This window comes from Oncorhynchus clarkii, chromosome 5 (genome assembly GCF_045791955.1).
Source record: "Oncorhynchus clarkii lewisi isolate Uvic-CL-2024 chromosome 5, UVic_Ocla_1.0, whole genome shotgun sequence".
Lineage (NCBI taxonomy): Eukaryota > Metazoa > Chordata > Actinopteri > Salmoniformes > Salmonidae > Oncorhynchus > Oncorhynchus clarkii.
Genome location: NC_092151.1, coordinates 70654453 through 70669393, shown reverse-complemented (window position 1 = coordinate 70669393; position 14941 = coordinate 70654453). Strand labels below are relative to the sequence as shown.

The 14941-nt window shown below is 41.8% G+C and overlaps 1 protein-coding gene across 1 annotated transcript; it reads left to right on the top strand.

The window, feature by feature from the left end:
• The first annotated feature begins 11848 nt into the window (after positions 1 to 11848).
• On the top strand, positions 11849 to 14041 carry LOC139410196 (Fas ligand (TNF superfamily, member 6)). Its single transcript, XM_071155660.1, has 3 exons — positions 11849 to 12136; positions 13327 to 13435; positions 13626 to 14041. Exons 1-3 carry the CDS (start codon positions 11849 to 11851, stop codon positions 14039 to 14041), a joined length of 813 nt encoding a protein of 270 aa, XP_071011761.1.
• The last annotated feature ends 900 nt before the right edge of the window (positions 14042 to 14941 follow it).

Genomic DNA, 14941 nt, shown 5'->3' with positions numbered 1-14941 from the left:
TTGACTTTATATTGCGATAGGCAACTTTCATAAATTAGGTGTATTACTGCACTGACCTCATTCGTCTTTCCCACCCACGTGGGTATAACCAATGAGGAGATGGCACTTGTGTACCTGCTTCTATAAACCAATGAGGAGATGAGAGGCAGGACTTGCAGCGCGATCTGCGTCAGAAATAGAACTGATTTCTATTTTAGCCCGTGGCAACTCAGATGCAATAATTGAATAACATAGGTTTCTAAATGTATTTTGCAACACTCGCGCACACGACGCGAGCAGTGTAGTCAGCCTGTAAGAGTGAATGGCCTATGGTTTATTATGTGTGGGTCTATGTGAGTCGCATGTTAAATGCAAGAGTCATGGATTTATGTACTGTAGGCCTGAAAGATGATTTGGTCTGTAATGTGAAATCACATGTTAGATGGGTTGTTGTGTGTGATCGATTACAGTAGGGTATAGGGTAGGCTATGGTTTTATGATAATTTAATGATGATTTGAGTGCCCAAATTTTGGCCCAACTACATTTTTGCTGGCCCTGCCATCAACTTATTTCTGCCCACTGCTCAGAGCCTGGCCAGGGTGCTGCTCTCTGGGCAACCCAACCTTCACAAGACAAAGACAATACAGGGGGAGAGAGACAAGACAGCACAGGGGCAGGAGGAGCCCATAGCACCGTTAATGATGAAAAGAGCACAGGGCATGTACTGGGACTAGGCTGCTACTCCTCATCAGACGAAGAAGCCGACACATGATATGGCTCTGTTATTAGTGATCCCTGATCACTACTCAGAACTCAATCTGCCATTCCAGTACTTGTCCAGTTTGCCCTGAACTCCAATCAGCTGTTGTGAACCACAGGTTCTTTCTTTTCCTATTGTACATTATGTAAATACACAATAAAAAGGGAAATGATACAATGTACTTCAAGGGCTTTTCTTTTTCTAGAGAAAACAAATGTGACCTGACAGACCCTTCTGAGATTATGGTGCTGAATTCTACTTTGGAAATAATATAAGAACCACTAATAATTAGTAGGACAGACTTTCACTCCATTCTGATTGTTTGATTAGAACATGAAACAATAAGTGCAACAGATGACCTGCTAAGGCGATGATGAGAATAGGATGTCTATATTTCAGGGTGACATATTAGCTGTCACTCTCAGGTTGCAGCTTCTGTCTCTGTTGTTGCATAATCAGGCTCCACCACTTCCAGCAGCTTTATGCAACAGACACCTCGCTGTGAAGACATGCTGACTCAATGTTAGCCAGACTGCTTATTCATATAAAAACTCACAGCCCTGACGATGCAAAGCCCACGGCCGACCCTAACCCCCCCCCCCCCCCCCATTTCTGTGGGGACCTCTATCAGCATGGCACTTCTGGGAAACAGGCGTGTTATATACCCAGAGAGAGTAGGAACTAGGAAACCAGAACAGTGTCTCTGGTTGGGCTGACGTGGTGGTGGTGAGGTGCCCTTTTAGTCAGAGCACAGTTACTGCAGAACCTGTTACCTGCAGATTTGTGCTGTTATTATATGGGGGAGGGGGGGGGTAGTTTAGTGTTAGCACACAGTTACGCAACATACTCTACCAGGATAAACTTCCACACTTCATCCCGCAGCTGACACCACCAACCGGGTCAAGGACTGTCCCTGCCAGGAAGCCTTGATAACTACATCAGGTGCTGCCAAACTCAGTGAGGAAAATAGTGGAAGAGGATGTTATGTTGGAATCTGAAAGCGTGTTGAGTGGAGATGAGTGTGAGAAGAATTGGATTACAGTGGTGAATGCAAAAGGAAATGAGAAGTAAAGCGGTAGTGGAATTTCGTAAATCCAAGGCTAGTTTTGACAATATTTTGGTCGAAGTAAGGGTTTTGGAACTGGGAGATCCGTTTGAAGTGTCTATACAAATTGTGGATGCGCTGGATGAGGTAGTGTTGATGAGAGTAACAAGAAGTGGGCTTATTCTAATTTTTGTTGTGTATCTATGGAACAGGAGGAACATACTCTGCGCCTAAAGAAGATATCAGAGTGGAATGTGTGGTGTGTGGATCTTCGAAGCAGGGTGCACATCAAAGGTGTTATCTCTGGGGTGGCGGTAGAAGGAAATGCAAAGAATATACAGTACCAGTCAAAAGTTTGGACACACCTGCTCATTCAAGGGGTTTCATTTTTACTATTTTAGACATTGCAGAATAATCGTGAAGATGTCAAAACTATGAAATAACACATATGGAATCATGTAGTAACCAAAAAAGTGTTTTATATGTGAGATTCTTCAAAGTAGCCACCCTTTGCCTTGATGACAGCTTTGCACACTCTTGGCATTCTCTCAACCAGCTTCATGAGGAATGCTTTTCCAACAGTCTGGAATGTGATAGGTGGTATGGGATGAGAGTGGCTGAGGGTTGGAATTAAATAGCTTATGTTTTGTAATGTATTATTGTTATGTGATTGCTTTATATAAAAGTACCATGTTGCAAAATGTGTATAAAATGTACAGTTGCTTGTGAAAGTATTCAACACCCTTGGCATTTTTTGTTGCCTTACAACCTGGAATTAAAATAGATTTTTGGGGGGTTTGTATCATTTGATTTACACGACATGTCTACCAGATGCTAAATATTTCTTATTGTGAAACAAACATGCATAACTATTCCCCCCCCCCCCCAAAGTCAATACTTTGTAGAGCCACCTTTTGCAGCAATTACAGCTGCAAGTCTCTTGGGCTATGTCTCTATAAGCTTGACACATCTAGCCACTTGCATTTTAAACTGCTCCAGCTCCTTCAAGTTGGATAGGTTTCGCTGGTGTACCACAATCTTTAAGTCATACCACAGATTCTCAATTGGATTGAGGTCTAGGCTTTGAATAGGCCGTTCCAAGACAGGTACATTTCAGAAATGCTGGAGGTTGAAATAGCAGAGGAGTTTAACAAGTTAGACGTTGCAGTGATGTTTTGGGAGAAGTGGAGTGAGTTTTTGCCGCCGGTTCTGGTGTATAGCAGTCAGGAGGAAGAAGTCTTGTTGGAAAGGGTGTGGCTAGAACAGGAGATGGCACTGCTGAAACAGCAGAATAATTAAAGACTGCAAGACTGCATGTTGTGTTGCCAGTCAGTCAGACAGTCTTGTCACTAAACCAGTTTCCCGCCAGTGATCAGTGATGAGCTAGTTTCCTCAAATGATCTGGTTTGTGAAACGTCAGGTGTAATCGGGGCCCGGAGTCTCAAGGAGAGTTTTGAGGTGAGGTATCCCCAGTTTGTGAAATTACTCACATTCAGAAAAGTGCTGATGGCAAACCAGATGAGGAAGGAGGAGGATTTGTGTGGGAAACATTCCTTGGCCAAACTAGACAGTGGTTCCTAGGAAATGGTTCTCCCTTGTGAGGAAGGTGATTAATTGTGTGTCTCTAGCTGAGACCTGGGCAGAGTTATGATGTAGTGTGCCCTCTGCAGGTTGAGGATGAGGTTGATTCAGGTGTCAATTTGAGGACACGTTCTTTGCCATGGTAGAGGAGATTGGTTGTTGATCATTGCTGACCATGAGGTTGTTTGGGTGTCAGGTATTGATTTAGCTGACACGCTTCTTACTGAGCTGTGGAAAGGAGATACTTTCCAGTCATGTTGTGAGGATTTTCTGGAAGACGCAGTCTGTGTTTTGCAGGGTAACATGGCTGCCTAGCGATGAGAATCAGGAGCTTGAAGAATTGAGTTTGATGGAAAAGCCAGATCCACCAGTATTGTCACTCTCAGTAGGTTGTTTGATGAGTGAGGAGGATATGAGGAAAAAAACAGTTCCCCTCCAGTGAGTGCTCGGGGCTGGAGAAAAGGGTTGTTTGGGAAGATGGATGGTGTGAGTTGGCTGAAGTTGTAGTCGATGTTCACTTTTCCCTGGTGGTGTTTGCTCCAAGTCTTTTAACGCTGGCTACATATCAGATGGAGCTTGTTGCTTGTGACCATGGGCCTAGTGAAGGAAGTTGGTCTCTCAATTTAGAACCAGATGGGTCACAGCGGTCCCTTTGTTTGTTCAAGTTAGACTATTTGGCAGGAAGACATTTCCTGTGCAGAGCAGTGAATTTTATGGTTTGTCTGGTTTTCTAGAATGTCTATTTCAGACTTAAGGTTTTCTGTAGTCAGTTAGTTAGGCAACACTACCAGGATACACTTCCACACTCCATCCCTGAGGTGGCAACACCAACCGGGTCAAAGGCTGTGCTCTGCCAGGAAGCCTTGATAAGCACATCAGGTGCTGTCAATAAGGGTTCAGCATGGCGAGCCATGAGGCTGTTGGTTTGTTTGCTGACCATGTTTTGGTTTTGAAAATTTCATTTGGGCGTGCCTGTGTGTGGTTTCTTTTTTGAATATATTTATTTCCCACACCACCAACTGAACAACAGTAATCCATTTGTGCTGGCTGACCATGACGTCAAGAGAGCAAGAGCTGGCCCTGGACCAAGGTAAGGTTGCTATCTCCTGGGTACATACACTTACTTATAATATTAATACACACATCAAATCAGGTTACAGACCAGTTAACTAGACCTAAGACCCCTAGACTTAGCGATTGCAAAAATATTAGCAGGCTAGTTGTTGGTTTAGTAAGTGTCAGTGAGCAAAAAGTTGGTTTGGTTACTGGGAGATATGAGACATACTGTACTGCCTGTTTTATACTGAGATTTTCTTTGTATTGCAACACACAGTGTATACATTCACATTATCACAGTCAATACAATGTTGCCATGTTACTTAATCTACAGTGCCATCAGAACATTTTCCTCTCTGACTTATTCCACATTTTATGTTACAACGTGAATTCAACATGTCTACACATTATTATTTTCAACATTCTCCAAACTCTGTCAAATTGGTTGCCGATCATTGCTGAACATCCATTTTCAGGTCTTGCCGTAGATTTAAGTCAACTGTAACTCGGCCACTCGGGAATAGTCACGGTCTTCCTGTTTAGCAACTCCAGTGTAGATTTGGCCCTGTGTTTTAGGTTATTGTCCTGCTGAAAGGTGAATTCATCTCCCAGTGTCTGGTCAAAAGTAGACTGAACCAGGTTTCCCTCTAGGATTTGCCTGTGCTTATCGCCATCCCAGTTATTTTTCATCCCAGTCCTTAAAGATTACAAACGTACCCAAAACATGATGCAGCCACTACTATGCTTGAAAATATGGAGAGTGGTACTCAGAAATGTGTTGTATTAGATTTGCCCCAAACACACTTTTGTCCTGTATTCTTGCTTTGCCACAATTTTTGTTTTGGAATATATTTATTCTGTACAAGCTTCCAACATTTAACTACAATGTTGTTGGGCCATAATCAGTTTTCTCCTGTCACAGCCATTAAATGAACTGTTTTATTAAAGTCACCATTGGCCTCATGGTGAAATACTAGAATGGTTTCCTTCCTCTCCGGCAACAGTTAAGGACGCCTGTACATTTGTAGTGAATGGGTGTACTGATACACCATTCAATGTGTAATTAATAACTTCACCATGCTCAAAGGGATATTCAATGTCTGCTTTTTTTTATTTTTACCCATCTACCAATAGGTGCCCTTTGCGAGGCATTGGAAAATCTCCCTGTGTTTGAAATTTACTGTTCGACTGAGTGACCTTAGTCACTGGGTACAGAGATGAGGTAGGCATTCAAAATCATGTTAAACACACAGTCCATGCAACTTGTTAAGCACATCTTTACTCCTGAATTTATTTAGGCTTGCCATAACAAAGGGGTTGAATACTTATTGACTCAATACATTTTAGCTTTTAATTTTTTATTAATTTAATATTTTTTTGTATTTTCTTAAATTGTATTAATAATTCCACTTTTACGTTATGGGGTATTGTGTGTAGGCATTTGACAACAAAAAAAATCACAATTGAATCCATCTCCAATTCAGGCTGTAACAACTAAATGTGGAAAAAGTCAAGGGGTGTGAATACTTTCTGAAGGCATCGTGTGTGTGTGTGTGTGTGTGTGTGTGTGTGTGTGTGTGTGTGTGTGTGTGTGTGTGTGTGTGTGTGTGTGTGTGTGTGTGTGTGTGTGTGTGTGTGTGTGTGTGTGTGTGTGTGTGTGTGTGTGTGTGTGTGTTACTTTCCTGCCACTAACTGCACATTTACTGAGGTTCTCGCTTGCAGTTTTACTGGTGTGTAGGAGTGCCACCATCGTAACCATTTATCATAATTTCAGTTGATTTTAATCTGGTCAACCGAACTGTGAGGATTGTGATGCCCTTTCAGTTTAACCACTGCCTGACTGTTTCAGTGTAACCACTATTACTCATTCCTTCACTGGAATCAGGCCCTCCCTGAGATCTGACATTGATGTTCAGACCCTCCCTGAGCACTGACATGCAGTCTCAGGGAAACCTCCAGAACCACAGTAGAGAAGAGATTAGGGCATTGTTTTATCCAGAAGTTATAATGATCAAAGAGTTTGTGATGTCTAAGATTTATACTATGGATGTTGTTTTGAGTACCATCACAAACATGTGTACTATAAACCAATTCCATGTGCCGTGAAGGGGAACTGGAGAATGACCATTTAAATGAAAATTACTGAAAGGAATAAGTAATTTATCTTAGCTTCATATGCTAAATCTATATATTTGAACATTTTCAGTAAAGTTGCTTGATGCAGAACATGTCAGATAATCGTTTGATGGCAGGAATCACAGAGTAGAGATGAGATGAGGATTTTATTACATAAAGAGACATAACAATTGATAATTAATTAATTAATACTTACAAATGAATGTATTGCGCAGAGCCAGAAGTTTACATACACTTAGGTTGGAGTCATGAAAACTCGTTTTTCAACCACTCCACCAATTTCTTGTTAACAAACTATAGTTTTGGCAAGTCGGTTAGGACATCTACTTTGTGCATGACACAAGTAATTTTTCCAACAATTGTTTACAGACAGATTATTTCACTTTATCACAATTCCAGTGGGTCAGAAGTTTACATACACTAAGTTGACTGTGCCTTTAAACAGCTTGGAAAATTCCATAAAATGATGTCATGGCTTTAGAAGCTTCTGAAAGTCTAATTGACATCATTTGAGTCAGTTGGCGGTGTACCTGTGGATGTATTTCAAGGCCTACCTTCAAACTCAGTGCCTCTTTGCTTGACATCATGGGAAAATCAAAAGAAATCAGCCTAGACCTCAGTAAACAATTGTAGACCTTTTTTTTTAATAACCTGCCCAGGGACTGCGGTTGAAAGTTAGCCGGCTGGCTAAAACCGGCACTTTTACTGAAACGTTGATTAATGTGCACTGTCCCTGTAAAAATAAAAATAAACTCAAACTCAAACTCAAACCTCCACAAGTCTGGTTCATCCTTGGGAGCAATTTCCAAACTTCTGAAGGTACCACGTTCATCTGTACAAACAATAGTACGCAAGTATAAACACCATGGGACCATGCAGCCGTCATTCCGCTGTCACGACGTTGCCCTCTTTGGGTACAGCAAGCCCCATCCCCCTCTCCCTCTCTTCTACACCCAGGCTGCTGTGGTCAGAGAGAGGTCGTAAATTCCTGGAGGAGATTATCTCCTCATGGCCACAGTATAGAGACAGTGAATTTTCATAGAGAACAAAGGAATTTATTCCACCTCACAGAACTTGAGGTATGAACAGCATTTATGTTCTGGAGAAGGTATGAAAGATCGGTGAAGAATCCAGCTACGAACTGGTCCGTTTGGTACCATTTTGTGACACTCATGGGAGACAATATGACCACATTACCATAACGCTGTTTATATAATAGCCTCAGATATGAGGTTTACGTCTAATTGTTGTATAAGATGAATGAGTGAGGATGATACTGTTTGTAAAATTGTGTAATGTGATTTTGGACTGTTTAATGAAGGAAACTCCAATTCCCTTTTGAGTTTAACTAAATCAGAGGACCGCCCATGAGCCCAGTTAGGGTTGGGCATCTTGGGACAGGCCCTTTTCTGCAACTCCTGAATAAAACCCCCACTTTGAAAATTTCTCAACAGACCATGTTTCCCTCAATTACGAGAGGACAAAGGTTGCAGACCAGCTTACCTCGATAACGAGAGGGCCAAGGTTTGAGTAGATGGCTGAATCTTTTAACCATACCACGTGGTTAAACTCTTAGACTAACGATACCGACAGAATAAGAACAAGTCTTTGATATTAATTACTAGTCTGCAGCTAGGAATTCAGTATCATTGAACGGGAAGAAACATCTCTCCATAACGACATGAATGAATGTCACTCTGAACTATCCATTCTAACCACGACAGAGAGGACGGACAAACTCTCCAACAGAAACAAACTTTTCAACAGAGACCCCCACTTCCCTTTTGTCTAACAAGCTGCCATGCCGGTTTAGCCCACTAGGGCACATTCCCCTATCATTTCTTGTAACCATATTTACCTTGTTTGTGCACTTCTGTGATTTTTTAGTTAGTTAACTTGTTATGGCTGCAATCCCGCAAATGGGATCGATATGACAACTACCAGTGAAAATAGAGGGTGCCAAATTCCAACCACAGAAATCTCATAATTACAATTCCTAAAACATACATGTCTTATATCATTTTAAAGTTAATCTTGTTGTTAATCCCACCAAAGTGTCCGATTTCAAATATCCTTTTCAGCAAAAGCACTACAAACGATTATGTTAGGTCTCCACCAAACCACAGCCATTTTCCAGCGAAATATGGCATTCACAAAAAGCAGAAATAGAGAAAATTAATCACTAACCTTTAATTATCTTCATCAGATGACACTCATAAGACTTCATGTTACACAATACATGCATGTTTTGTTTGATACAGTTCATATTTATATAAAAAAATATTGAGTTTACATTGACGTATTAGATTCACTAGTTCCAAAAACATCAAGTGATTTTGCATAGCCACATCGTTTCAACAGAAATACTCATCATAAATGTAGATTATAATACAAGTTATACACATGGAATTATAGATATACCTCTCCTTAATACAACCGCTGTGTCAGATTTCAAAAAAGGTTTACGGAAAAAGAAACCCATGCAATAATCTGAGACGGAGCTCAGAACAGTAGCCAAATTAGCCTCCATGTTGAAGTCAACAGAAACCAGAAAATACATGATACATTTTTCCTTACCTTTGATGAACTTCATCAGAATGCAGTCCTGGAATCCCAGGTCCACAATAAATGCTTGATTTGTTCGAAAATGTCCGTTATTTATGTACAATTAGCTACTTTGGTTAGCGCGTTTGGTAAACAATTCCAAAGTCACAAAGCGCGTCCACTATAACGTGATGAAATGTCCAAAAGTTCCGTAACAGTCAGTAGAAACATGTCAAACGATGTACTGAATCAATCTTTAGAATGTTGTTTACATAACATTCCAACTGGGGAATTAGAATGACTTCAGACAACGCAGGTCCATCCCCTGTGAACGTGCATGGTCAACTCGTGGCAGTGGTGACTATTTCCTGTCTCATTCGACCCCCCCCCCCCCCCCCTTCACATTAGTGTCATCAGACAAAGTTCTATTGACTGTTGACATTAGTGGAAGGCGTAGGAAGTGAAAACTCATCCATATCTCGCTGTAATTTCAATTAGTTATGTTATACTCATAGACATAATTCAAACAGTTTTAGAAACTTCAGAGTGTTTTCTATCCAATACTAATAATAATATGCATATATTAGCAACTGAGACTGAGGAGCTGGCCATTTACAACGGGCACCTTTTCATCCAAGCTACTCAATACTGCCCCTGCAGCCATTAAAAGTTAATAAATAAATGATTTAAGACAATTGATGTATGGATGGCTCATAGTGAAGACTGGGTTCGTGCAGATAACCAACAATTTACAACGTTTGGAATGAGTCTAACGTGAGGTAAAATAAATCATTAATTCAGAAGACTATTGATCAGATGTGAAAATATCTGAAAAGTTATATTAGGAAAATTATAACTTTGTAATCTGAATATTTTCCTTGCTGCCCCGACTTCCTAGTTAATTACAGTTACATGATTAATCAGTTTAATCGCGTAATACTAATTACAGAGAATCTTTGATAAAAACTGAAAGTCTTCATTTAATGATAGTAAAGACACGACACCGCTCAGGAAGGAGACGCGTTCTGTCTCCTAGAGATGAACGTACTCTGGTGCAAAAAGTGCAAATCAATCCCAAAACAACAGCAAAGGACCTCGTGAAGATGCTGGAGGGAAAAGGTACTAAAGTATCTATATCCACAGTAAAACAAGTCTTACATCGACATAACCTGAAAGGCCACTCAGCAAGGAAGAAGCCACTGCTCCAAAACCGTCATATAAAAGCCAGACTACGGTTTACAACTGCACATGTGGACAAAGATCATACTTTTTGGAGAAATGTTCTCTGGTCTGATGAAACAAAAATACAACTGTTTGGCCATAATGACCATCATTATGTTTCGAGGAAAAAGGGGGATGCTTGCAAGTCGAAGAACACCATCCCAACCGTGATGCACGGGGGTGGCAGCATCATGTTGTGGGGGTGCTTTGCTGCAGTCAGGAAGTTAAAGCTTGGTCGCAGATCTTCCAAACAGACAATGACCCCAAGCATACTTCCAAAGTTGTGGCAAAATGGCTTAAGGACAGCAGTCAAGGTATCGGAGTGGCCATCACAAAGCCCTGACCTCAATCCTATAGAAAATGTGTGGGCAGAACTGAAAAAGCACGTGCGAGCAAGGAGGCCTACAAACCTGACTCAGTTACACCAGTTCTGTCAGGAAGAATTGGCCAAAATTCACCTAACTTATTGTGAGAAGCTTGTGGAAGGCTACCCGAAACATTCGACCCAGTGAAACAATTTAAAGGGCAATGCTAGCAAATACTAATTGAGTCTATGTAAACTTCTGACCCACTGGGAATGTGATGAAAGAAATGAAAGCTGAAATAAATCATTCTCTCTACTATTATGACATTTCACATTCTTAAAATAAAGTGGTGATCCTAACTGACCTAAAACAGGGAATTTGTATGTGTAGAATTGCATTTTTTCTCTAACCCCCAACCATATCTTGCTACGGGCCTCCAAAAGGCTGTCCAGAGCTAAGGGACAATAGACACTACTGGATCCCATTCTTTGAGTGCAGAGAGGAGGTGCAAGAGTGTCACTTTCCTGTAAACCCAGGTTAGTTAACGTTAGGGGGTTCTGAGTCGATATGACGTCTTCCTTCGCCTGGTTAGACCGCACAAACACCATACACACTAACACCGTTCTCAGTTCTCACGAAGCGCAGCAGACTCTTGATGAAAGCAGGCTGAGTAGCTGTAAGCTTTTTCATGTGGCAGTTCCTACTTCCCACTGAGAAGTGTGTGTGCTTCTGAAACTATCATTTTCTGCTGCATCACTATTTACAAATAAAAAAATATACATGCACAATCCTTTCTAACTTTTATTTTTAATTATATAGGTGCAGCAGTCCCCCTACTCTACCCAAAGGTAGTAAATTATCACTGCGTGTTTAACTTCCATTTTCTAAGTCTGTGAGCGCATGTGCACATGCATGTATGAAAGTCTGTGCGAAAAGTGTAAATTAGTTTCTCTACTCTGAGGTCATTATCTACCTGCCCTGCAACAGCACCAGTCACCTGTCTTAAGTTTCATTTTGACAGGAGAGAGGATGGCAAGAGAGTGCGAGGTGGTGTGGGCTTGTCACACACCCACCCAGCGTAGGGGTGGAAGCTGTGGGTTCCAGTCGCCTTGATACATTTTTTTTTTATATATATTTTTTTTAAGACCATGGCTCAGATATAGAACCACACACCTCCTGCACACAGAGGCAACACACACTCCTCTCACACACACTGCACCATGAGCGGTACCCAGGGCTATACATACCCCCAGATGTTTCTAGTGGACTACAGTGGAGGTTCACAGCCGTCGGTCCAACCGTCGGTACCAGGCCTGGTACCTTGCTGGTCCTTCCCTCCTGCCCAGGAGAGGGTAAGGGAGCAGGGCAGGGCCAGAGGCTGCAGGGGGGTTGGCTCCTGGAGCCTGGTTGTGGCTTTGCTGTTTCTGCTGCTGCTGGTGTTTGGGGCTCTGGGGCTGGGAGCCTACCAGATACACAAGTTACAGACTCAACTGGATGGGATACAACAGGTGAGGGGTTTTGCTCAGTGTTTGTGTGGGGTTCTCCTGGAGCAAGTCTGCTCTCTGATTTCTATTTGTATCAAAGTATCTCGTCACTTCTGTCTCAATGCTCTTTCTGTAGGATATTATAAGAGCATCTCTCTTTGCAATGACACTGCACTGCTCCTCTGCAAAAAAAAATATCAATGAAATGGATGCAGGGAGGAATCTGTGGTAGTTCATATTTAGCATCTTGTTGCATTTCATTGTTTTGTTATTGGGAACATCTTAACTTACTGATGAGGAAAACAGGTATATAGAAAGCAATAGAAATGGCGACCTTTTGTAGGCACTAACTCCACTATGGCTCGCTGGGCAAAAATGTTCCTATGGGGAAATTAATGGGGTTTTTGTATGAACACTGAAAATAGTCTGTGGTAAACACATGCTTAGGAGATCTTATGTTTTGTTTTTTTGATCATCTTCATCAGCTAACGTCACTTTTTGAGTTTAAGCATTTATGTGCTGAAAACGAGCACAAAAAAGGCTTCATAATTCATAAAGGTCATGTTAACTGACTGATATTATCTAGAACAAAATGCATAATATCCCCTAAGACTGTGATAACCTCAGATCTCATTTTTGGCATTTATCCCAAATCCTATTTTTAATTTCCCCCATAGGGGCAACATTAATTTCCCCCATAGGAATAGCTGGACGAAACAGACATAATTCACTTCTGGCTTTTAGTACTACAAGCTGGCGAGCTCTGTAGTCTGTTTCCCCCCCTCCCCTAAAATGCAATACAACGTGCAACAACGGTTGAAAACTCTGAACCTAAAAAGAGATGATTGTGACCACTGGAAATTGAGTGGGAGACTGGTGAGAGGTAGGTGGTACAAACAGACTGAGGTAAAGGGTAGATGAAAAAAGGTTTGACTTTGACTTTCATGCAGGTTTTATTGCTGCCTCTGCATCTCAGACTATTAAGTAGCAATGACATTTAAAGACCGGAATCTGTTCAGAATTGTGGTCACCAGTCCAGCGCTGCTACAGGATATCCTTGACTCATATCAAAGAACACGTTCAGAAAGGAGCTGATGTTCAACGCACATTAGCGCAACATTTCTCTATACCCTTAACCCCAAAATGTAATTTAAAATAACCTGTGTGCATGTTAACGTGATGTGACATTGTCTTTTTTTCTTCTTATTTCACAGGTTAACATTGAGAGCCAAGGTTGTGCGCCTGAGAAGCTAGTGGGTGACCTTCCAGAGTCTGATCCAGACACAGGGAAGAAGGCCAGCAGACCTGCAGCACACGTCATAGGTAAGTAATGGGGTGTGCAGGCTTTTGCTCCAGCCCTTCTCAAACACCTGATTCTAGTAATCGGCTGCTAATCAGGACCATGATTAACTGAATCAGGTGTGCACCCCTGATGTAGAGTAGGGACTGTACAATCCAGTGAAGTCTCATATCTAACCCCACTCTCCCTGCTGTCTCCCTTTGTTTCCTTCAGGCCGGATCGAGAAGGATGTTTCCCAGAATACCTTGCGTTGGGAGCCCAAGGCAGGGCGGGCCTTCACTGAGGGAGGCGTGGTCTATCGGGATGGTGGTCTGCAGGTCAACGAGACTGGGCTCTACCACATCTACTCCCGGGTGCAGTTTGAGGCCAATCACTGCACCCCTACAGATGCCTTGATTCACTCTGTGTTTGTGAGGAGGCCCTGGAGCTCCAAGCCTCTCACCTTGATAGAGGCGCACAGGGAGGGCTACTGCAGCTCGGGCTCTAATGGGCGTGTCTGGACCTCTGGGAGTTACCTGGGCTCCACATTGCAGCTGGAGAAGCAGGACTGGGTCTATGTGAACGTCTCCCACCCAGCCATGCTCAGCCACACTCATCATGCCAACTTCTTTGGACTCCACAAGATCTAGCGAAAAAGGATGAAATCTGGAGTTGGTTTCAACTGATATTTCACTCAGAGAACCTTAACACTAAAATGGTGGAGAAAAAAGTAGTATTTATTATGATAAAGATCTGACACTGATTCCAACTGCAGGTGCATGTTTGGGATTTTATATCCGTCAACAGGGATCCAATTGTTTATATTCTAATAAATGTATTTTAAAAAAATTAAAGTTCAGGCTGAGATCTTTGTCAGAAGTGATTGTATAACAGGAGGATGATTAGTGTTCTTTTATTGTGTTTGTGTTTTTTGTTATGTCCCTTACATTTTGTTCTCTCAATCTGTTACTCCCTTGCTTCATTAAAATTGTATTTTTTTAAATGTAACCTTTATTTAACTAGGCAAGTCAGTTAAGAACAAATTCTTATTACAATGACAGCCTAAATATTTCATCACAGTTTGCAGACCTCCAAGTTTATGGTTGAGCCGGTGCGGACATGAAACTAAGATTAGGGTAGGGTTGAGATATGAAAAGGGCTAACTGATTTCCAGTGATTATACAGAACTGTGGGGAATTGTTTCTATCGCTGAGCACCTTGGAGTCTGGCCCTGAATGACATGAAATGCAATGCTCACTTTACTCTAAAGGGGGTCAGGGTCATTTTACCCACAAACGCAAGCAGACTTTCCCCTGTAATTGTCAGGTTGTGCGCTACTGGTGTAGAAGTCAGGTTCCGTAGAGCAGAGAGTTGTGATCAGGCGCACACTTTATTTGGCAGAAGCAAACAGACAGACGCAACTGTATCAAACAAACGTCCAGCAAAAGCGCAACAAAGTCACCAAGATGCAAAATGTTTAACAATTAAACATACTGTGTGTTGAACATGGTACCCGGAGAAAAACCAGCCTGGCGCATCACACAAAACAC

Coding starts and splice junctions, on each gene's coding strand:
- LOC139410196 (XM_071155660.1), top strand. CDS start 11,849: ATGAGCGGTACCCAGGGCTATACATACCCCCAGATGTTTCTAGTGGAC. Junction 12,137..13,326: donor AACTGGATGGGATACAACAG/GTGAGGGGTTTT, acceptor CTTATTTCACAG/GTTAACATTGAGAGCCAAGG. Junction 13,436..13,625: donor ACCTGCAGCACACGTCATAG/GTAAGTAATGGG, acceptor TGTTTCCTTCAG/GCCGGATCGAGAAGGATGTT.